The 24,571-nt window shown below is 38.2% G+C and overlaps 1 protein-coding gene across 2 annotated transcripts; it reads right to left on the bottom strand.

The window, feature by feature from the left end:
* Positions 1 to 793: 793 nt before the first annotated feature.
* Positions 794 to 14,169, bottom strand: LOC576977 (protein transport protein Sec23A). 2 transcript variants are annotated; one of them, XM_030999452.1, is made up of 12 exons: positions 14,050 to 14,169; positions 8,357 to 8,599; positions 7,773 to 7,830; positions 7,249 to 7,335; positions 6,677 to 6,755; positions 5,856 to 6,013; positions 5,341 to 5,426; positions 4,893 to 5,037; positions 4,204 to 4,362; positions 3,152 to 3,267; positions 2,632 to 2,755; positions 794 to 1,036 (listed from the first exon to the last, which is right to left on the bottom strand). In XM_030999452.1, the coding sequence occupies exons 2-12, from the start codon at positions 8,572 to 8,574 to the stop codon at positions 848 to 850; spliced, it is 1,419 nt and encodes a 472-aa protein (XP_030855312.1). In that variant the 5' UTR covers positions 8,575 to 8,599; positions 14,050 to 14,169; the 3' UTR covers positions 794 to 847. The 2 variants fall into 2 exon arrangements, with proteins under 2 accessions (XP_030855312.1, XP_030855313.1); XM_030999453.1 differs by having other exon boundaries at positions 14,043 to 14,147.
* Between the last annotated feature and the right edge of the window lie 10,402 nt (positions 14,170 to 24,571).

Genomic DNA, 24,571 nt, shown 5'->3' with positions numbered 1-24,571 from the left:
AGCGCTACTTTAATAATGCTGTATGAAAGATACAGAATTTCTCTCACAATCTCTCTCCATGTGTTGAGAATCAGAACACTTCAACCCTATGCAAATTTCGCTCACGAATGTTAACATTCTACATTATCTGCAAGGAGGGTATGGGAGGGAGTTCCACCTCTGGAGTTTTTATGTGATAACTTAGCAGAATTTTCTTCTAACCCTGTGTTTTCATTATTTTTTAAGCCCCGAGCCTTGCCCATCTTTTGACACAACATTCATGAAATTTGGACAATGGTTTTTAACGCACCGCAAACAATAACTTTGTGCTGCACGTGTCAAATTGCAATCTCGCTTTACTAATAATCGTGAAGCCTGATCAGAATGATTAACCAGGTGATTATTAATAAACACTTCTAGTCATGAATTAAAAATTTCATTCCTGTGCCAAATGTTAAGATATTTTGTTCCTCCACTACAGAGATTAGAGGGGGGGGGGGGGGGGGGGGGGGGGCGGTCAACACACATTACATGTATTTTTCCAATAATTCTATGCAGTAACTAATGATTAGTGTTTAAATTGTCAAGAATCAATAATCATGATCAGATGATACTCTTGATTTGGTATTAAAAAAAAAAAGACTTGTACTCAAAGAATAAAAAATACTGCTGTACTTTGTCCTACTTTCAACACAGAATTGTTAACACATCAGCTAATAAGGAATTTTCCTCTCTTCCTGCAATAGATTAATTTATCACACAAGATACATCATTTTAGAGAGGTTTCATGCACTCTGAAAAATTTCCAATATACGACAACAAAAACACCACAACACATACATATACAATTTCCAAGACAAGTCTCATTTCATGATGTATTTCTTACCTGGTTGACGACCTCGAAGAAGAGCCCTACGGTGGTGTTGGGGTAGAGTCCACAGAACTTCCACTGGCATGTCCCTCCTGTTCCAATCTCTGTATCAGACACAGAGGGACCCTTCACCCCCATGGAGAAGCATGGTCCAATGGCACCAGATACCTTGATCTCACGAGATGTCTGGTGAGAGGAAGAGAGTGGAAGGATGGAGAGACAGAGAGGGATAGAAAGAGAGAGTAGGAGACAGAGAGAGACATGGAGAGAGAGAGAGAGAGATGGACATGGAGAGAGAGAGAGAGTAAGAGATAACAAGTAAAGAGATAGATAGGGGAGAGGGAGTAATGGATAGAGATAGGGAGTAGGTGGGGAGAGAAGGACACAGGAGGGAAAGGGAAAGGAGAGGGAGCGGATAGAGAGAAATAGATACAAGAAAATAGAAGAGATAGAAAGAAGGAGAAAATAAAAGAGAGAGAGAGAAAAAAATGAAAAGAGAGAAAGAAATAAGAGAAATAAAAATGACAGATATTAATATCCAATTCATATTGTATTGTTGCAAATACAATAAAAGTTATTCTTTAGTGTACAGGCATACAAAGCAAGTCTACGCAACATTATCTAATTTAGAGGAAAGCAATACGAGATATGGACAAGATTGAGGGTATTTCCAGAAACAAACTGTTTGTCATTCAAAAAGAAAGGAATTGAATCATATAATCAAAACTACAAGAAAGTGTTATACCTAACATTTTACCACATTCCCAAAGAAATGTAGATTACTTGCACTGAAATCATTTCATTGAACATAGAAAAGTAAAATCCATCTAAAAATAATTTGGTTACAATGATAAAGCATACTTGTCAGTCTACGTGCATGTTGTGCATCCAACAGGTAGCTAACAGCAATATGGTAAAGAAAAGCAGTTCAAATAAAATAATGTAACAAGTTGCCTCATATTTGACAAGCAGCCAATTTCAACTTAGTGTTTTCATAGAAAATAGAGGAACTATAATCAAAATTAAAGAAAATATGTTTTCAGTCATTTTCGAAGTTTGGAGATATTGTGCGCATTCTGTACATTTTTGAACAAACAAGTGGAATTGACAAATTTAAAAACATGAATGCATATTAATTTTTAGAACTAATATTAGGGAGAGCAAGCAAAGAACCACCCACTTCCCTTGCAAATTTGATCTCTTAAAACAATATTTCTACAGTATTCTGTATAATTGCAATATCTATTTTTCATACAAGCTCCCGTCACCGCTGCACATAATCATCCACTTCCTTCACGATATTCATTCCATTAAAAATGATTTCTGTATCTAGCTGACAATAAGAAACCCAACAAGCATACCCAAGAGCATCAATTTTCAAAACACGTAAACCACTTGAGTAGATCATTGTCTATTTGTCATCCTCTTGAAAAGTTAATGGCAAATATTTCAAGCACATATACTGAACCTCTCCTCTTGCAAGCATGGAAACGTAATGAGGATTAGGAACAAGCGAGGGCAGTATACCCTTTCCATGCCCAGAGGAACATTTACCCACTGAATAAGATATGAGCAAAGTGTGTATCTTTTATATTAGTCGACCTGTTACTTCTAATCATTTATATTAATTGATTCAGGTTTTATGAATAAATTCGTTATCTTATGGGGGGGGGGGGTATCATTCCCTTTAACTTGTTAAGTTGTTTTCATACAGTTCTAAAACATTTAGATCATTTAGTACAAACTTCCATCTCGGGTTAAAGGTTGATCATTAGTCTTACCTTGACTTCCAGTACCCCTCCAAATGCCATCTTGAATTCTTCCTTGACATCTTTGGAGAAGACTCTCTGGAAGGTTTGCTTGAACAGTGATGTATTGAAGGAATCTCCCATCACCATGTGACCACTGTGGCATCAAACACATATATATTCTTTTGTCAACATACTAATTCACGATGAATTTTTAAAAAAATCAATTAAAAAAAAAAAACGGGCAAAACCACTAACACTACTAAACCAGGAGAAATTAAATTGGTGAAAACCAGTACAAGAGACTCAGAATCAATGATGACTGAGACCACTAGGGTAATAAAAAGACATACATTACTGAAAGGCATTGGTTAGCATTAATGATAAAATGAACTGACCATTGTTCTTTACATACAGGACACATGAATACATATTTTTTTTGAGTAGTGGTGGCTGTGGAAAAAAAAAGCCGCCCACATATAAATTCACTTTTTCTTATAATGTAACTTAACGATTGGAATATCTTTTTTAATGCAGCAGAAACAGAACTTACCCAGTGATGTTACAGCAGTTCTTCATTTCATGTAGACCAGTTTGATCCAGATTGCAGGCATAGATGTCAATGGTGTGGCCATTAGTAGCTGCACGGTTTGATAGGGCATCATAGTGCTGTAAGGGCATGAGAAAAAGGGGTAAAAAACATCTAAATCCTAATCAATCTCTATAATTGTTAACAAATAAATTTTCAAACTCTTAGAGCCATCAACATCTTTCTCCTATAATAAAGTGAAAAATTGATAGATACTTGTATCATCTTCTTCCATCTGTCTTTTGATTCTTTTTCGTATTCTTCTGAATTCCACTCCTCCAGTATCTGGGCTCGATACACAGTCTACACTATGTCCCAAATACACTCTCTTTTATTTGTAAATTAGCCAAACTGAAACACCTTACAAAACAATATAAAACAATATTAACACTTCTATAGCGCTCTTACATACTGTATCACATCGCTTTACAAACACATTATATAAATGTACATAAGTAATTTAAAACAATAGATATGAATACTACAGAGACGCCAAGTTCAAAGATTGGCAATGCGAGACATTTTCATGATTTGGCGCGCGAGGGTATAACACACGTATAAGGTATAGCGTTTTTTTATTGGGTCACAGATTAATATGCATTCTCTTAGGCCTGCATATAATGAGGCAACTAAAGACCTGAATTAAATCAATTATTTTGTTGTGTGTAAAAGGAATCCCAGATGAAAGCTACACGCAGTCTATAGCATTATGAATTGTAAGATATCACTTCAATTATTACTTCTACAGTATCTAATATTGTTGACTCTACATTACATTTCTTTCCACATAAATACAAACAATTGCAGATGTTTCCATATGAGGATAGAGGAGCAATTGGTTTTCAGAAGGTTTAGGATAAATTATGCTCTATTGGTCCAGGGTTGAAGTCTAGCAAATTCACTGAGTGTAGAACACTGACCATGGAATATGTGTTGCCAGAGCATGTGTCACATAACCCTTACTCCCTCCCCTTTTATCAAATTCCTTCACCAAATACTATTATCTGCCATCTTACCTTGATTGCTTTCCTCATGAACTTGACACTGTCCTTCTCGATGTCATGATGCGATCTGATGGTTGTCTTGAGCTCCTCACCGACCACCATGCCGGGTCCCTGGGTGGGAGGACCACCCATGAAGAGCATGATACGAGCACCGCTGTTGGGGAACGTACACTGTAAGGAGGAGAAATAGAAGTACATCACTACATCTTGATTTAGAACTTGAATTGTGGTGGTTATTTTACCTGACTGCTAAGAAAGCATAAATGCTTGTTAGTATTAGCAACCAGAGGACCGACCGGCTTTAGGTCCTCTCCGAGAGACCTGGTAATGAGGATTAATGCCTTACCAAAGGACACTAGTGCATTGCCTTTGTTTCGCTGGATTACGAGACCACCGCTCTACCAACTGCTGACCAGTTATGCATCTCTCATTCATTTTCATTTCTTTATCGTAAACCATTGTCAGATTATGTTCCTGACAAACACTTTTAAGATTAGCCAAACATATCACAACATCATGAGAAAGAAACTTAAACAAATATAATAGTTCAAAAGGCAATTCAAATAGGTTGCCTAACTAGCAGAGTAACCAATATATAGAATTCATGTCAGACATTTTATCAATTACAAGTCATAGACTGAGTAAGGTTTACACATCCACACCTTTCCCTCTATTGAATAAGACTCCCCCTTCGCACTTACCTCAAGCAAGCCAACGGCAATGGAGAGTGCTACTCCAGTGGAACGAAGGGGGCGCTTTCCGGCATTGACAGGCCATGGATCTCGCTGCAGCTCTCCAAGCAAGTCCGTCAGGTTCATGTCACATTTGTGAACAGGCTGGAGAAATCTATAAAAGGAAAACAATAACCTTAATGATAATAACATTATTACTGATATTTATAATAATCATAATGATAACAACAATTCTTATACTAATAACAACAATCATTATCATCATCATTATCATCATTACCGTCCTCATCATCATCACAGTCATCATTATAATTTGCTGAAAACATGAGGTTTATGAACTTCACACACTTAATAAAAAGTTACTGCCTTCTCAGCTCCCAAAAGGCAATATTTGATATTTGGCCTATTCATTACAATCAATATGAAGCCTAATAACTTGTAAACTACTTGTGCTTACTTGTTCATAGGTGGTTGTTGTGGCTGCTGTGGCTGTTGGTTGCCCCTCTGTGCCTGTGCTGGCACACGTCCTATGCCAAGCATGTCCTGTACGAATACAAGTAGATTTGCATTTGAATTGGGCGCTCATACAAACCCACAATGAAACCAAAAAATGTAGTATTTAAGAAATTATTATTTTTAGCCAATTGTATCTTGGTTAAGATTCTTCTGTGAGAAAGATAAACTGCAATTGAGAAAAAGATTTGGGGTGTTGAGATATATTCCATTATGAGTGCAAAATAAATACTCTTTGGGAATGTAAACAAGGTCCAACTTTTTCAGACTAAAATCCGCTTGGATCTAAATTGTAAAGAGCAATAATTTTCATGGAACATTTCTTCTATGATGTATTCTTCTACACGATAATGACAGCAATGCGAAGTCTGACAAATTATTTTCATCTTCACCAGAACTTAACCTCTGTCTTTACAAGAAGGAAAGGTCAGAAAACAAAGAATTATCGGTTCATTCTACCTGGATCTGTTTGGCAGTAAGGTCTTTAGTACCCCTGAAGACATAGCTCTTAGAGCATCCATCACAGCCCAGCTCATGGACCTGAACCATGCGACCGTACGTGATGAGACCAATCAAGGCGTTAGGGGGCAGCAGACTCAATGACATCTGAAGGGATTCTGCTCATCAAGAAACAAATAGAGATACATTTTAAATATAGTTCTTGAAATGACATTCAAAAGGTCAATCCTATCAACAAGCATATTGTGTATTGTGCTATGATCAATGTTATAGGAACAGAAACATAATGAGTAATGCAAGAAAATATCTCACTAAAACAATCTCTACTCAATATGTTAATGAAACAAAATATGCATGACTTTCATTAGAGTAAAAGAGTATGCAACATTTTCAACATACTGCAATCATTAACTAAAAATAGGTAATAGAAGATGCTACTTTTATCATGGGGGGGGGGGGGTATTTTTCCACCATTAGAAATTATTTGCTACAGAAAAAAGATCATTCCTTTTATACTTGTTACAAGCTTTTTTCAATACAGCAAACTTATGAGCTAAAAAGGTGCCACAGTCAAAGCAAACATGAACATTAATGTCTTGGTGACATATTCATCTACCAAATACTTCTAAGACCAACTGTCTGGATTATCATTCTTGAAAATTTTGCCCAACTAAAAATCAATCTTTGTGACATATAAATTATTAAAAAAAGGATAAATCTACATTTTCCTTCATTTCAACAGTTTATGAACTTTCTGATAACTTCAGATCATACATATTCCTCCTTTCTGATGAATAATAAAAACAACAAATATGTATTACCTTTGAGAGCTTGCAAGTCCTCTTCTTCCATGCATGTATCCAAAACCAAGAGATAAATAAGAGGGGCAGCAGGAGCTCGCTATCACACAAATATGAAACATTTCAATAAATCTAAATGCTTGATGATCTGTTATTAAAGAATTATCATTTCTATAATACTTCTATCAATTGTGATGTATGAGTATGTGTAACTTGCATTAGACCCCAGATGGAATACCGGTTCCTATTTGTATAAACCTAAATAATCATAACACACATTTACAGAAATTCTGAAGAGTGAGAAAGACCAAGAGATTTCATATGGGAAAGCCAAGGAAAATGTTTATTTTATAAATTATGCATTCTAATTATTCTTCATTGTCGCTCGATATGTAAATGTAGAAGAATTTGTTTTTATTTTTAAATCAGAAATGACAGTTCTATAAATTGACTAAGGATTTACTAAAACTGTAATTCAGATTCTAGAAATGATGAAGGATTCACCACATATACTGATATACTGAGAATTCAAGTGATATAAATAATAACCCCTCTCGATATATTGGGGAGTACCTATAAACTCAAGCACTTACAGTCAGTGTGTATTCAATCGTTGTAAACTGGGGAATCAACTCTGCTGGCTGGTGCTGTTCAGATATTCCTCTGTACTGGTTGGGGAACTATTGTGAAAGAGAGAAAGAAGGTAAATGGAAATTTAAACATTCATAGAATAAATAGAGATTTGATATCTGATTTCATTTCAAAATCGCTATTTCAATTTTCAAGATTGGTATAAGTAAGGTACATGCACATGTACCACTCACAGATAGTAACCAGGTTGATCCACAAAACATTTACATTGTACATGTCAAATACATCCATTACTCCAGCAATACGTTATTAATATCTTTACCATGTTCCTTATAATGTTAATACACCAATTCATTCGGATTGAATATCCCTTATTGACATGGGAGCAAAAAGTATGGCAAAAGCATATCTTTTTGCTAATTTGGCATACATCTACATGTATATGATTGTTTGTAAATTATTCATAATGCAAACATATGACCTGAAAAGTGTTTCCATTTATAGAGCCTTGTAAATGTACAATTACCTGATTTCTTTGAAAGCAGAAGTTGCAGTTCCATAACTTAGCCCTGTAATCCACTTGGCTGGAAAGAGAAAATGAATATAGACATCCATCATATTAAAACCAATACATAAAGTGATCTTTTTTAAATGAATACAGTTCAATTGCACCAAGATTACACATCCACAACAAAAACATGACCAATGCTAGAAATTCTGCTGAAACAAAGTTCCATGCCTAATTGAGACTCAATTCACCATACTCTGAAACTATGTTACCTACAAACAAGAGCAGAAAGACTGCCCCTTCTTTAAATAGATGACAAACCATGGATATTTTTCATCTAACAAACTCTTAGAATTTATATTTCAATGTATGAGTTTCAATCATAGATTTGAAAATCATTTTTAGCCCCTATAAAAGTATTACACTGCTTTTCTGCTAATAACTAGTAAGCCATTCAATTTCAAAATGTTTTTTTGGCTTTTCAGATATGCGCGTGACCATTATTAGCTTGCTAATTTTGATAAGTAATCACCCCCCCCCCTCTTTTTTTTCCCCTCCAGGAAGCAAGTAGCTGTATCTATCCACAACTGGGCCTGACTTACCAAAATGGATTGAGGACAGCTCTGCATGTTGATCTGCTACAGAGGACTGGATCATACTGAATGGGTGGTAAATCAGGTCTCTCCTTCAGAGGGGTGTAGAGAGCTGAAAGAGGGACCACCATTCGGGTGGCTTCCAGACGGCTAGATGGCCACACATTCCAGCTGAAACGAACGCCATCCCTCTCTTCGTTCTGTCGTATGAACTCGTAGTTCGCCATCAAGACTTTCTATTTCTGGCTAGTTCTGTGTGGATAGAAGGAAAAATTATTTTAGATTCAAAAGACAAAGGGCAAAACTACTTACCTTTGTTTATCAGCTGGCAAAGTAGATCTAATGATCTAATCCTATTCTAATGTAAAATAAAGAAAAAGCAAATTAAAACAAACAATCATCCCATGACGGTAGAGTCTAATGATTTATTTGCATGGCATTTAATGCAGCCAGAATAAGTCTTAAAGGCAGCGTTGTGGGATCGATCAGAAAAGGTTGATCATCTAGCATAAAAGTATTGGTGTGTACTGCAAAATTTGGCCCAGTCTTGGTAAAGTCATAAGCAGTGTACACAGAAAGATAAGGGACTATGCGATATCTATCCATTCCAGATAGATATAATAATTTACCAAATATATCAATTAGTAGGTGGTTTCCCGGCAAATTTGTATCATCACATATTAGTCAAAATATATTCTTTCACATGATTGGTAATAAGAGCTTCCATTTCATTTTTTGAGAGGGGGGCATTTCCAAAACTTGTCTATACCTTTAACAATGTTAAATCTGAGATGCATGGCCCTACGTGTTATCAGAGTATGTGATATGGTGTAATATTGAAGCCCTAAAAAAGAGTGTCTTGAAAAAGTAAAAATCTTTGAGTGACCGGTTTTACCATACCGGTACTCATTTTTCCAGTAGACTGTAGTGTTATAAAAACCGTTATAACTGACGCCTCGTAAACTCAGCGGGTGTTCGCGAGATGATTTACGACAGCTGTTTTGACATCGCTCTAGATATCGCGCAGTTGCTACTTTCGTATGTGGCTTTCTTGGATTAACTATTTTGACAATCGCAAACAATGACTGAAAGCACATATTCCGAGTACGACTTTGATTTAAATGACGAGTTATCTTTATCTGAAATCGGTGAATTGAAACTTGTTCCTGATGATTCGAAAATTGGAATTCATAATGATTATTACGATTTAGACTACCGGGTAGATCTATATAAAAGGAAGCACTAACGTTTGAGTAATGACTTCGTCTTCGGTTCTGTACATTGCATTCCGTGTGGGTTTTGCAATGTTTTGAGGAAATAGCCTTGCGCGATTATGACAGGCTTTTCACATTTCTTTTCAATGGTTATCATATCATTAAGTAACATATACATTGCCTGATTAAACAGAATGAAGTGGTTAACAAAAGTACAGCCATTATTAATTATTTCCTTAACACTACCTACCCCCCCCCCCTCCATCAAAATCAACTAGGGTCTAGACCTTACTCCTTAGCCTTGCCCTTGGCCTTAGGTCATAGCCTAGGACCTATGTGTATAGACTCCTATAGAGTCTTTTAGGAACTAAATATAATCTACATGAGGAGCAACTCTTTGTTCACCACACAATTAGGGATGAACTGTAAAAGATGCAGTGAAAAAATGACACTAGGACAGTCCTGAAAACAACAAAATAAAAAAAACATATGATGGCTGAAAATGAAGTTTGAACCATCATGAATGATGTAATGCATGTGAGTAACTGTTAATCTAGATTTTGAATTAAGACAATGATCAAGGATTATTTTCAAAAACTTCTAAGTATTATTATATTAGCGAGTTTAGCTAATTGTTCATAAAAAGATTAACTTTTATTTACATAGACGTTAGACCCTGTAAAATTATGGAGATCGAGATCTAGATCGATTCGTTAGATTGCAATCAGAAAAAAAATAAACAAGCCGAATAGAAAATGAGAGTCACTAGGTGCACAGAACACGAATTTGAACGCGTATCTTTCCCCAGCAGACGACGCAAACCAAGCTGACCAAATGCATAGGCATCTTCACGTGCAAATCTAAGCGCATGGGCACCCCTGGGCACTCTTCCGATAAGGTGGGTTTCAAAGACAAAAACATTCTCTTTTGAATGAAATACAGTCTAAATTCCGCAAAAGATCGGAACATATTTATAACGAATTATGAAATTGATACTACAACATACTGAGTATGGAGTCATAAAAATCATAACTAGCCCATTTCTGGGTGGATTTTGACGAAAAATACATCGTTGGAATCAGAAAAACAAATGGAATTCAATAACAACAACTGCGCATGCTCACGACTAGTAAGTCGGTACTGCGCACAGTTGCTTTATATGTTTGCGAATCTTTACTCCACTTAATGTGAATGGGTTTGGACGGCGGCTTGGAAGCTTGTACATGTACATCAGAGAGCGGCCTAGCTGTTGTCTACGGGCAAATTCCAGCGAGCGGCACTCTGATGTCGGTTGTTATCTTGCGCGTTGCGTAATACTCCTGGTCATAAATTTGCTAGCTGTAACTCCATTTGTAATATCCTCCTTGACTCAACTGATTTCACTCAAAATCTGTATTTGTGACGATTGATAACACCTAAGCAGGAAAATACAATTTTTTAAATTTCCGATGTTAGAAAAAATAATTTAAAAATTCAAATCGCGAGTCCACTGTCAAACTTGCTGATCAGCCGCATCGGCATGATTGTGTGCATCTGAGTGTATTGACTATTGGTGTATTTAAATGCTGCCTGTTAGCACGTAGTGCAGCGCTAGAGGTCAATACGCATTAGCATTGACTCTCTTAGACCGAAAGCTTCAGTCTCTGATATCGACGGTTGTTCCGTTGAGATTGCATCTGGCTCCTCTGACCGCCTCTATACATAGACTGAAGTACGTCCTATGGGGACTGAGTTGAACAAATGGTTCAGTTCGGCCGGACCGCGATGAATGAGATATATGCAACAAGATTTTCACTCTTTACATCCTCATATATTCTATTTGGCTGCAATATTACAATACATGAAATTAAAAAATAACACAGAAATATCTACTTGGACTTACGATAGCTTGCTCATTTAGATCCTAAATTAATGATTAATCCGAGAAAGTCTGGTAGTCAACATGATTCGTTTTCAGCCATCTTGGTTTTAGTTGATGAATATTCATTTTTTTTTCTTCGAACGTCCAATAGCTACATACGAGTCAACCCAGCTTGACCCAGTGATATATGAATATTCATAAACCCAATATTAAACGAGTGCTCTGATTGGCCAAAAAAGTGACCGAATACTGGGCACTCTACCCTAGAGTAAAGGAGGGGGTAATCGACCAGCTCCAGTTTTCGGCCGATTGGTTGGATGCATGGTAAAATCCCTTTAAAATACATAATAGCATAACACATATCCCACACACACCATACCATGCCAGTGTCACTGAAGAACCACATTTGCAATGAAAAAAATGTCCTAAAATATCACATTTTAGCGATGTAATCGGCGGTCCCGCTACCCGAATCTGAAAAATCAAGTATCTTACGCGTGTCTGTAAGAAATATGGGTACCATAAAATGAGCTTTATTTCAAGTATTTTTCAGATTTAGATAGGCAAATTCATGCAAAAAAATATATTAAAAAAATTGACTTGAAAACACATCAGACAATTAGTCTGAACCGAGTCAGGAGCAAATTTGAAGAAATTATATTTTTAAATGTTGTAAAACCAAAGATATAAGAAGAAAACTGACCAAGTATCTGTACTAAAAATCGTACATGTAAAATTGGTCGTATACATTCGACAGCTGAAAATGACGCGCACGGTTGCATTACGTGCGTTCTCGAATCCAAAATCATACTTCACACACACACTCTCGCCATACCGCGAATGGTCCTTCGTGGGGAGCTAGCCGGCTGAGAGTTTGCAGCGATACCAACACAGCTTCGGAGCTCCGCAGAGCGCCATTTTAGCGGGACTCGTAAGGGTTCGCGTGGGAAGGCAGCGGCCTAGCTTTTTGCCCAAACAACGCTAGATCGGCTGCTGGCACAATGAAAATAACTAAGATCAAGAACATCGTCGGTTTCTTAACTTTTCAGTGAGATAATTCTGAATTCTAATTGAGACTATATAATCAATTGAATCGACAAAGAAACCTCGGTAGAACTCTTATAACTATACAAAAGCTTGTTTATTTCTTCATTTGACATTTTGTTTTCGACCATTTTTTCGTGCGAGTCAATGCAAACTATGTATTACCAAACTTTCAACACGCAAGGAACGGGGAACACTCGCGGACCTCGTATCAAATTCGTTGCAAAAAAAAAATTCAAGTGTGATTTTGAAGCAGTGTAGAATATTGGCGCTGCAATGCGCAGAAATATACTTGAAAGAAACTTAATAAATCATACCTGAATTTTCAGAAAATCGTATTTGTATTAGTGTACCTAGATGTGACTTGTTTATAACTCAGATTTTATGAAGATTTGTCGGGAAAAAATGTCAATTTTTTCCGTTTGGTGGTCATTTCTAGGCTAATATTTAAAAAGTTACTTCAGTAATGGGCCCGATGTTTCTCTTATCACACTCGCATGTTATTTCTAAATAGATTAAACATAGGATGGTTAAGGGTAAGACCGGATAACATTATAAAAAAGATATATCCTTCCAACCTCCCATATCCAAGTTTTGGGCTGATTATTGCCGACCCACCGCAGCAAGGCCATTCAGATTGTCGTACGCAAGCGAAGCGCCCTCTAGTGCCCCATGAATGTGCCTAATTTAGAGCCCAATTTTGTGTTAGTCGCAAGCTCAAAAGTATCTCATCGCATGTATTAAATCAATGCACCGTAACGCACACACGATATCTCTGTCTAATTCAGATTCCAATTTCCGATCACTGCAGTACTAGTTTTCGGCCTGGCGAGCTCCGGCGTGGGATACCCGCTCTACCCGCTAGTGCTATAGATCAGCGCGGAAACGCATGGCGCGCGCTTCCTATTGACTTTGAACATGCGGCCGAAAACTGGTTCGCTATGCAGATAACTGCCTTCGAAACAGTGAAAATTGAAATGAATATTGTCACGGCAATTCATGATTTTTTTTTCTTCTGGGATTCTGTTTTTGTTTAAATAATAATAATATTTGCTTCATGATTTGAACAAGAAATTATAATAAATAGGAAGTAAAGGGTCTAGAAAATAGGATTTTGTCGATAAGTGGCCGAAAACCCCCTCCTTAGCTTTACTCTAAAAGTTAGACCTAGTCTAAGTCATGAAGTTAGACTCTAACTTTTAGTCTAGTTTTAGTATTTTTATTTCATGAGCGATACAAATAATGACTACAGACAGTGTATGAACTGAAGATAGTTGTGCTGCATGACTTCATATTTCGATTCAAGTCACTATTCCTCTCAATTAAAATACTAGTATTATAGTATTCGAAATTTATCAAAATTTAAATCAAAGACATAGCCTAGACTCTAGGTCTAGATCCTAGAATTTACTTACGCAAAATATGATGAATGGGACAACAGTTTCTAACAACCGATATCAAGATTCTGCAAACAATGAATTTTTCGTCGATTACTAGAAAGTGAAATACGAAATATTTTTACAAACGAAAATTCATGTTAAATAGGACACACACATATGTAAATAATATGTATTACCTCTTACCGTGTCTTGTTTTACGTGAAATCTTTGTCTGATCTCCACCCTCATCTGCCCATACACAGAACAGTTCTACTCAATATGCTTAGTCGACGTGGCTAACTTACAATACATAAAGCTAATAGCGCACGCGCGAGACGTCTTCCGCGCGTTACGCGTACGTATGTCGTCACAAAATAATACGTAATTTTTTATTTCAAGGTACTAGATTTAGGCGTCCAGTGGCGTACCTGGGGTAGTCCGTCAGGGGGGGGGGGGCAAGCGACCGAAACAAACAAAAAAGGCGATGCTAATTTTCACTTCTGGCGAGCGAGCGAGCAAAAAAAAATCTTTAAGTAACGTTTGGTATATAAACTGGTATTGTTGCAAGTTGGGGGTGGGAACATTCACTTGTTAGCGACGTTAATTTCATTTTTTTGCGAACGAGTGTAGCGAGCAAGAAAAAAATCACTTCTTTTTTAATAATTGCCACTTAAACTTGGTTCAATTGTCCCATGCAGGGCGCGGGAACAATATTGTGTTTAGGCTAATTTTATACCCATTTTAGCTAGCGAGCGAAAATACACCTTTCTCTCAATGAATTGCCATATAAAATTTGTTTCATTGGTGCAGGTAGGGGGCGGGCACAATCGTGTTTAAGGCAATGTCAATCCCATTTTGGCGGGCAGGCAACCCCCTACATTTCTCTTGTTAATGATATTGTAGCAGGTTAGTGGTGGGCACATAATTCCACGAGCTAGCGAGCGTAGCGAGCGAAAAAAAAAAATCGCTTTTCTTTATAGGGAAAATATGGTACATAAAACTTGGGTTCATTGTTCCATGTCAGGGACGTGATTATTAAAAGCGGTGTTATTTCTATTTTGGCGAGCGAGCGTAGCGAGCGAGCAAAAAAAAATCACTTCTCTTTTATAGGGAAAATATGGTATATAAACTTGGGTTCATTGTTCCATGTCAGGGACGTGATTATTAAAGGCGGTGTTATTTTTATTTTGGCGAGCGAGCGTAGCGAGCGAGCAAAATTTTTGTAATGATAATTGGTTCATAAATTTCAGATTTTTTTGTTGCCGGCAGGGCAGGGCTTACACAATCATGTCTAAGGTGATGTTAATTCCGTTTTGGCGAGCACGAGCACACCAAAACTTCTTTGAATAACGTTTGGTACATAATTATTAACTGGTTGTTGCAGGTTGGGGCGGGCACGTTAGCGGTGTCAATTCCATTTTGGCGAGCGAGAATAGCGAGCAAGCAACAAAAAAAAATTTCTCTTTTAATAGAAATTAATAAATAAACTTGTTTTTATTGGTGCAGGTCAAGATGGACGCAATCGCGTTTAACGCGATTCAATTCCTTTTTGGCGAGAGGGCGAAAAAACTCTTCCATTTTTAATGATATTGTTGCAGGTCAAGGGTGGGCACAATTGTTTCCAAAGCAATGTCTATTTATTTTATTCGCGAGTGAGTGTAGCGAGCGAGAAAAATGAATTAGTCTCTTTTAGTAACATTTGGTACATATATTGTGTGTTATTGTTGCCATGGTTGCAGGTCGGGGCCCGTCGGGGCAGGCACAATTGTATTCTAGGCAATACTAATCCTTTTCTTTTTTCAGGGGGACGAGCAAGTGAAAACATTTAATACAAAATAGGCTAGCAAGCAGTTCGCGCCAGCGAAGAGTTTCAAATTTGTTATATCACTTATATTTTCCTATTTTCATTTGTTTTAATTTTTCAGGGCCGTATGCGGAATATTTTTCTGGTGGGGGAGGGGGAAAGATGCGTTAAAAGTTTTCGAAGAATTTCAAAAGCAAAAGGAGTGAAGGGAGTTCGAGCGACCGAACTGGTCATGAGGGTACTTTTGCATTTTCAAAAGTAGAATTGAAGGATTTGGTATAGGCCTACACTACATTTTCAGGAAAAAAAATGTACGTTTTCAAAATATCTGGGGTCAACTGCCCCCCCCCCCTGGTGCGTACGGCCATGTTTTTTTTTTTTTTAAATTTCCCCATTTTTATTCTTTTCCTTTTCTTTTCCCTTTTTCTTCCTTTTCTCTTCTTCTTCCTTTTTTCTTTCCTTTTTTTCCTTTTTTCTTTTTCTTTCCTTTTTTCTTCCCTTTTCCTTTTTTCTTTTTCTTTCCTTTTCCTTTCTTTTCTTTTCTTTCCCCTTTTTCTTTTTTCCCCTGGAGCCTGTCAGGGGGGGCACTCTGCCCCCCCTGCCCCCCCCCCATAGGTACGCCAGTGTAGGCGTCCTTAGTTTTATTTCAAGCAAAATTTATATTTGTCTCAGGTGTAAAAATGTTACCACCGCCCCCTTTTTTGTATTGATCTTATATTATGATATCCAAATCTCTTTGGATGGCTTTTCCGTAGTAGCCCGTAAATACCAGGTGAAGATGATAGATCACGTCTATAATTCTAACACTAACAGTAACACTAACAGTTGTTGTTGTTTTTTGTTGTAATGGCAATCAGTCAAGACCTGACTATTAGTTGTCTCCTTTCTCTTTTATCTCTTCCATATCGCTATTGGCGGCGCAAAAAAAAAAAGAGGAAAAAAAAGTAGATGAAAAAAGAAAGGAGAAGAGAAACTAGAAAGGAGAAGAGAAAAGAAAGGAGAAAGGAAGGAAAGGGGAAGAAAATAGAAAAGAGAAGAGAAGAATTAAGACTGAGAGAAAAGGAAGAGAAAGAGCTAGAGAGAGAGAGAGAGAGAGAGAGCTAGAGAGAGAGAGAGAGAGAGAGAGAGAGAGAGAGAAGCCGGGTAAGAAAGCGAGAAAGACAAGGAAATGGTATTATGATGGGTAGAAGAATCCCAGCAATCTGATTGGTCAATTACCATGTAATTATTTTTACTGGATGCACGCGATATCGGCGATCGATACCACCGATTTTTATTTTTAAATAAGTCTTCTTTTTTTTTTTTTTTTTAATAATTTTTTTTTTTATATAATTTTTTTTTTTAATGATTTTTTTGATAATTATAATCTTTTTTTTTTTAAATTTAAAGGTAATACAAAGTTTTGGGAGATTTTGAAAATTGGGTGGATAGTGAATCTTATTTTGATATATTTGGATGCCCCTGTGGATGTTTTCTAAGCATTACAAAAAATTGCCCCTAAAACACTTCTGTTTTCGAGAAAAATTGAATATAAAAATTTACCGGTGCTCCCGGTAAATTTTGACAAATTTCAAATAGCGCCTATGGCCGTACAATGGTAGATGCGACCATGAAAATCTCAGAATATGTAGTTGGGATATATAATTTAAAAACGGGAATAGCTAATCGGTCGATTTTAGTCATTGTTTCATAGCTAAATTAATATCTTGACCTTGAGAGGGAGCTATACAACATAAAGAGTTTATTATTTATAATTTCATAACTTTAGACTCGATTTCAACCGCGACAACGATCAGTGTATATTGTAGGAACGTATATGCTTCCAATATGTTAATTTGAACCAAATTCATGACCCCATACCAAAACTTTGTAATACTATAATTATTTTTATTTTATTTTTTTAAGTTTATGATAAGTTAAAAATCATGGAGCCCACGTGGCCCATAAAAAACCCATATTGGCATTCCCACCCAAATCCCACATGTATACCAACACATGTTGGCCCAATATGGGCCCCATGTGGGTCTTTTGGTGGTGAAAGTTGCACATCGAGCATCGGCCGGGCCCAGCTAAAAACCAGATGTATACCAGATGGGCCTTCCCACCCGAAACCCACAAATACATCCCAGAATTTGCATAATGAATATGGGGTGCGTGCACATCTATGTTTTTTTACAATTTATTCGAATTTACAGGATATTTCCTAATTACTGATGATTTGGTTATGTGCAATTCATTTCGAAAATACTACAAACTGTAAATTGCTAATTATTAGGACATTTCACTACTTTTTATAAATTACATTTAATTAAACGTGAATTAGGAAAAACACTAACTATGAACTAAAACAGATTCAATAAAATACAAGTAAATGGAAATGTCCCATCACAGCAAAATTATCCAAGTCTTCTCAACACCAATGCCTTTACATTGGAAATTTTAGACGATGTGTTGTTGCCAATGGCAAAATTAATTAGTACAAGTGTTACATAACATACTAATTAAGTCTGCTAATTGGAGCTTTCAACTGGTTGAAAGTTGTGCCAAATGGTACGACTGGTCTAGTTACCCAAGTGGTAACCCTGGAAATTGAAATGGGATAAATGAATTCAACTGGGTAAAAAAAGAACCCATTTAAACAATATGAAGCCCATTTAGAACCACTTTGGCCCATATGGATCCCATATAAAAACCTGCTTATAGCCCATATGGGGCCCATATAGAACCCACTTGACCCATATATAGAATGTGGTAGGTCCCACATAAAACCCACATGTAACAAATAGGTAACCCTTGTGTATATTAATGGGCCAATTGTGGGGCCCATCTGGGCCGCCCATCTGGGGCCCTTCTATAACCCGGGTGCAGATTGCTGGGCCACACAAGGGGCCTATCTGGGACCCATCTGGGCCAAATGGGCCAAGTGGGCTGGGCCATTTTGGGCCAAGTGGGCCAGCCCAGTTGTAACCAAATAAAACCCAGATGGGCCCTACAACATTTTGCTCTCTGGGGGGGGGGGGGGGTGGGTTTGACTGACTGCATTCTAATTATCGGTTGTGCAAAACTGAGTCGGAATTTAGCTTATTTTTCAAAAATTCTAAGCATGCTTGTTTATGTTAATGAGAATGTGATTGATTTTAAAAACAAACTTTATTTTCATTATTGCAAAGGTGAAAATTTGATTGGACAAGGTTATCAAAATTCAATGCTTGGAAACATTCGAAATTATGATTATTATCAATTACAACATACTTAAATACAGCCCCGGCATATAGCACCTAAAAAGCTCTCCGATCGCTGCTGAGATGTGTGACGTCACATGCAGGGGCGTCTCCAAAGGGGGTTGTGGGGGTGCGACACCCCCCACCTGTCAGGATATTGTCGGTAAAATTCCGCTGCCGTCGGGAAAACAGAGAAAAGGGGGAGGGAAAAAAAGAGAGGGAAAGGGAAAGAAAAGAAAAAAAGAAAAGGAAAAGAAAATAATTTAATGAAACGTCAAAGCTTCAAAATTCATTCAGACAAGGATTAACAGTCGAGAACGGTACAATAAATCGTTTTCTTTTCCTAATAATTTAATGAAACGTCAAAACTTGAGCACTTTGCGCGGAAGAGGGATAAATAAATTCAGATAAGGATTAAGAGTCGAGAACAGTACACCGAATCGTCAGCTTTTTTTCATAATTTGATGAAACGTCAAGGGAGAAACTGAATCAGACAAGGATTAAGAGTCGAGCAAGGTGCAACAAATCGTCTACTTTCTCTGATAATTTAATGAAACGTCAAAAGTTCCGCGCTTTGCGCAGAAGAGGGAAACTTCATTCAGACAAGGATTAAAAGTCGAGCACGGTTCAACGAATCGTCTATTTTCTCTAATAATTTAATGAAACGCCAAAGCTTGCGCGCTTTGCGCGGAAGGGGGAGAACTGAATTCAGATAAGAATTAAGAGTCGAGAACAGTACACCGAATCGTCTGCTTTTTCTCATAGTTTGATGAAACGTCAAAGGAGAAACTGAATCAGACAAGGATTAAGAGTCGAGCAAGGTGCAACGAATCGTCTACTTTCTCTAATAATTTAATGAAACGTAAAAAGTTCTGCGCTTTGCACGGGAGGGGGAAACTTCATTCAGACAAGGATTAAAAGTCGAGCACGGTTCAACGAATCGTCTACTTACTCTAATAATTTAATAAAACGTCAAAACTTCTGCGCTTCGCGCGGGAGGGGGATAACAGGATTCAGATAAGGATTTAGAGTCCAGAACAGTACACCGAATCGTCTGCTTTTTTTTCATAATTTAATGAAAGGTCAAAGCTTCCGCGCTTCGCGCGGAAGGGGAGAAACTGAAACAGAGGAGGGAAAGCATTCGTTCAGACAAGGATTAACTGTCGAGAACGGTACAATAAATCGTCTTCTTTTCCTAATAATTTAATGAAACGTCAAAACTTCCGCGCTTTGCGCGAGAGGGGGAGCACTGAATTCAGATAAAGATTAAAAGTCGTAAACAGTACACCGAATCGTCTACTTTTCTCATAATTTAATGAATTTAATGAAACTGAATTCAGACAAGGATTAAGAGTCGAGCACGGTTCAACGAATCGTCTACTTTCTCTAATAATTTAATGAAACGCCAAAGGTTCCGCGCTATGCGCGGGCGGGGGGAAAAATTCGTTCAGACAAGGATTAACAGTCGAGAACGGTATTGGGACATTTAATTTTGTCGGTAATTGGTGGCTAGTTGTGTCGGTAATCGTTGGCCTCGACACCCCCCCCCCCCCCCCCCCCTCATGAAAAAGGTCTAGCGACGCCCCTGGATACAGCCCACCTGATAAAGGCAATTTTAACAAAAATATAAGGTGGTCTGTATCAGGGGCGGCGATTTTCTTTTCATGACCGGGGGGACAAAATGCGAGGGACGGGGGAGCAGTGGCGTATATTGAACAAAAACGTTGGGGGGGGGGGGTGGAGACAAAAATCCGCATCCCCACTCTAACATTGTACATGCAGGCCTCGCGGAACTTTTTTCATAGAGGGGGAGGCTAAAGTATTTTATTAGGTAGAGCAAAGCGAGCATAGCAAGTGGAGCGTAAATTGGCGTGTGGTCCAGGGGCGTAGGCCCATGAAGCTCAGGGGTTTTAGGCATTTAATAACAGTCAGATGAGCATCCAGGGGCTCGTCTTAGAGCCCCTGGTGGGATGCAGGGGGCCAGGGGCGGATCCAGGATTTTCCGATAGGGGGGGGCCTAAAATGTGAAAATCGCGCCGACCAATATCTGACTCAGTGGGGGGGGGGGGGGGGTAGTGATCACAATTTTTTTTCTCGTATTTGACCTCGAAAATGTGAAATCGTACCGACCAATATCTCGCTCAGTGGGGGGGGGGGGGGGGGGGGGAGGGTAGTGAGCATCATTTTTTGGGGGTATATGACCCCGAAAATGTGAAAATCGAGCCTACCAATATCTCGCTCAGTGGGGGGGGGGGGGGGGGGGGGAGTATGCATTATTTATTTTTTGTATTTGACCCCGAAAACACCATAGCGGTTACGACCACGCCTGAGTACTGTATAACCAGGAATAATAATTTCAGCATCATCAATATTATCACTCAAGTGTGTCTCGCTGAGTGTCAAGACATCCAAGTCTAAGTCATGGACATGGGTGTCGATCCTGGGGGATGGGGGGATATATCCCCCCCCCCCAATATTTCAGGTGTGGGGGGGGGGGGGGGATGGCCTGTACAATCACCCCCCCCCCCCCCCCCAATAATTCACCATCAAAAAATGAAGAGAAAATTAATGATGAGAACCCGATGAGAGTAGTTAATGGTTATTACTCGCAAGATAACCATCTATATACACATTTTGCTATCTCGTTTTCATTATATGTATATATATATATATATACGAAGTAAATGAGATAACCGTATATGAGACAAGAATAAATTGAATTCTCGCTCATACGGCTACATCAGGAATTTATGAACTTATTCAATCAACAGCATCATAGAAATGCAGAGCGCCAAATGCAAAGACGCAGCGTCAAACAGCAACGAGCAACGAGCAATGAGCTAAATATTATGCTACCCACCACTCGGGCTGTACATGCAAAGATTTGCGAACGAACATTCCAAACGTACTTCATGTGGGGAAACTGAATTCAGGATTAATATACAGAACAGTACAACGAGTCGTCTTTCTCTAATAATCAAGTGAAACGGCTAAGCTTCCGCGCATTGCGCGGGAGGGGGGGGGGGCAACTGAATTCATACTAGGATTAAGAGTTATAATTAAATGAAACGTCAAAGTACACGATACAACGAATCGTCTTCTTTTTCTAATAATTTAATGAAACGTGAAAGCTTCCGCGCTATCCGCGGGATGGTTGAAAGTGATTTCAGACGTGGATTAAGAGTAATAATCAAATGAAACGTCGAAGCTTCCGCGTTTCGCGCGGGATGGGGGGAAACTGAATTCAGACAAGGACACGATACACAAAATCGTCTTCCTTCTCTACGAATTTAATGAAAATATAAAGCTTCCGCGCTTCGCGCGGGATGGGCAAAAGTGAATACAGATAAGGATTAAGAGTAATAATTTATTGAACCGTCGCACAGTGGGCCAGGGAGGAGCCAAAGTGCGCCAAAACTAAGTTTGGGTGATTTCTTTTTTTTTGATTTTTTTTCTTGCCCAGTTGAAAGGTAATACATAGAGGAGTACCTCAGTGAAATATTTAATTCCGGAATGCACAATAAGGGTATAAATTTACTACTTCAAACAGCAAAATCCTACATATTCACAGTTTAGTGCAAAAGTGACTTATTTTATAAATCTTTCAATTCAACATGAAGTTTTTAAGTTATTGATATGAAATTGCTCTCACATATTCCTGATAGTTCATTTCGTTGAATGAATGGGTTAAAATTAATAGAAACACAATCTTCATGATATATTAAAGGGTAATTCGCTGAAAAATGGACTAATTATCCATGTTTTTTATAAATCCAAAAGAAATGTTTAGATCTCCGCGATGTACCGCTTAAATTTTAATACCACCATATTCTCTGATGTCTAAGTTTCAAGTTGATACCAAATTTGGCTGCCCAATCTTGCCCATTGTTATGTTAGAGCCGATTTCCCTTGCCACATTGCCCCGAAAAATGTGGGTTTTGGGGGTCCGCGGCTGAATCATGAAGGATTCGTGGTCATAAATCACGGCGCGAGGGGGCGCGTGACACTGTCTTGTTCTGACACCGCGGACCAAATTAAACACATTTTTCGGGGCAATGTTGCAAGGAAAACGGCTCTAACATAATAACGGGCAAAATCGGGCAGCCAAATCTGGTATCAACTTAAAGCGTAGACATCATAGAAAATGTTGGTAATAAAATTTAAGCGAAAATCCCTGGAAATCCAAACATTTCCTCTGGATTTATAAAAAATAAATCCCCAAACATGAGTTTTGGCGCACTTTGGTTCCTCCCTGGCCCACTGTGCGTCGAAGCTTCCGCGCTTTTCGCGGTAGAGGGGAAAACTAAATTCTATATCATCATCTTCTTTCTCTAATAATGTAATGAAATGTGGAAGCTTGCGCGCTTCGCGCAGGAATGAGCGAAAATGAATTCAGACAAGGATCAAGAGTAGTAATTTATTGAACCGTCAAAGCTTCCGCGCTACGCGCGATAAAGGGGGAAACTAAATTCTATATCATCATCTTCTTTCTCTAATAATGTAATGAAATGTGGAAGCTTGCGCGCTTCGCGCAGGAATGAGCGAAAATGAATTCAGACAAGGATTAAGAGTAATAATTTATTGAACCGTCAAAGCTTCCGCGCTACGCGCGATAAAGGGGGAAACTGAATTCTATATCATCATCTTCTTTCTCTAATAATGTAATGAAATGTGGAAGCTTGCGCGCTTCGCGCAGGAATGGGCGAAAATGAATTCAGACAAGGATCAAGAGTAGTAATTTATTGAAACGTCAAAGCTTCCACGCTTCGCGCGGGAGGGGGGGGCTGAATTCAGACAAGGATTAAGAGTCGAGAATGGTACATCGAATCGTCTTCTTTCTTTAATAATCTAATGAAACGTCAGAGCTTCCGCGCTATGCGCGGAGGTAGGGAACTTGATTCAAACAAGGAAAAAGAGTCGATAACGGTCCAACAAATCGTCTTTTTTTCTCTAATAATTTAATGAAACGTCAAAGGCTCGCGCTTCGCTTCGCCCATACAATGTAGGGCATTTTTTTTTTACTGCCTTTTTACAAATTATACAGGGGTATTTTAATCGCTGCAAACACCGTTTAGCAATGAGCTTACCAAAATACTAACACACCAAAAGAGAAATTAATCAACAATTAACAATTAAAAATTTGCAAGATAATAATAAAAAAAGTAAAAATAAAAAAATTCTAAAGTCTAATGAGTTTGAGTTTATAAAGAGAAATATGAAATGTTTCAGCAAGTTCAGTGGTTCATAATTTGTCCAGATCTTGTTTGCAGTGAATTGTCCTTTTCATTGACTTTCCGAGTAGAATGACGATCCGCCCGACGTAGGCTATAGGAAGGCACTGTAGCCACGGGGGGGGGGGGATCCACGTGCCCCCAAAATTTTTCCAAGATCGGTTGTACTTTTTTAGACCCCACCCCAGGACGTCGATTATTTACATGTATGTGCCCCCCCCAAAAAAAAAACATCAAACTCTGGCTACGGGCCTGGCTATAGGAACACACCTCCTTTACCATTTCGTGCCTTTTTGCACCTTTTTTTTAGGACAGCGCTCCGTACACGATACGAGCAGAACTTTGTTACGAGGCCTAACAAAAAAAGGTGTTGTATTGCTCTTTAGGTGCCAAAACATGGGTCGGTCGGTCGGAATTTTTTTTTTTTCTTCTTCAAATCTCCCTCTTTGGGCTAATATTTTTCAGTTTTG

This window comes from Strongylocentrotus purpuratus, unplaced genomic scaffold (genome assembly GCF_000002235.5).
Source record: "Strongylocentrotus purpuratus isolate Spur 01 unplaced genomic scaffold, Spur_5.0 spur5_scaffold_5, whole genome shotgun sequence".
Taxonomy (NCBI): domain Eukaryota; kingdom Metazoa; phylum Echinodermata; class Echinoidea; order Camarodonta; family Strongylocentrotidae; genus Strongylocentrotus; species Strongylocentrotus purpuratus.
The sequence above is the reverse complement of the archived record's forward strand: the minus strand, read 5'-3'. Positions and strand labels throughout refer to the sequence as shown.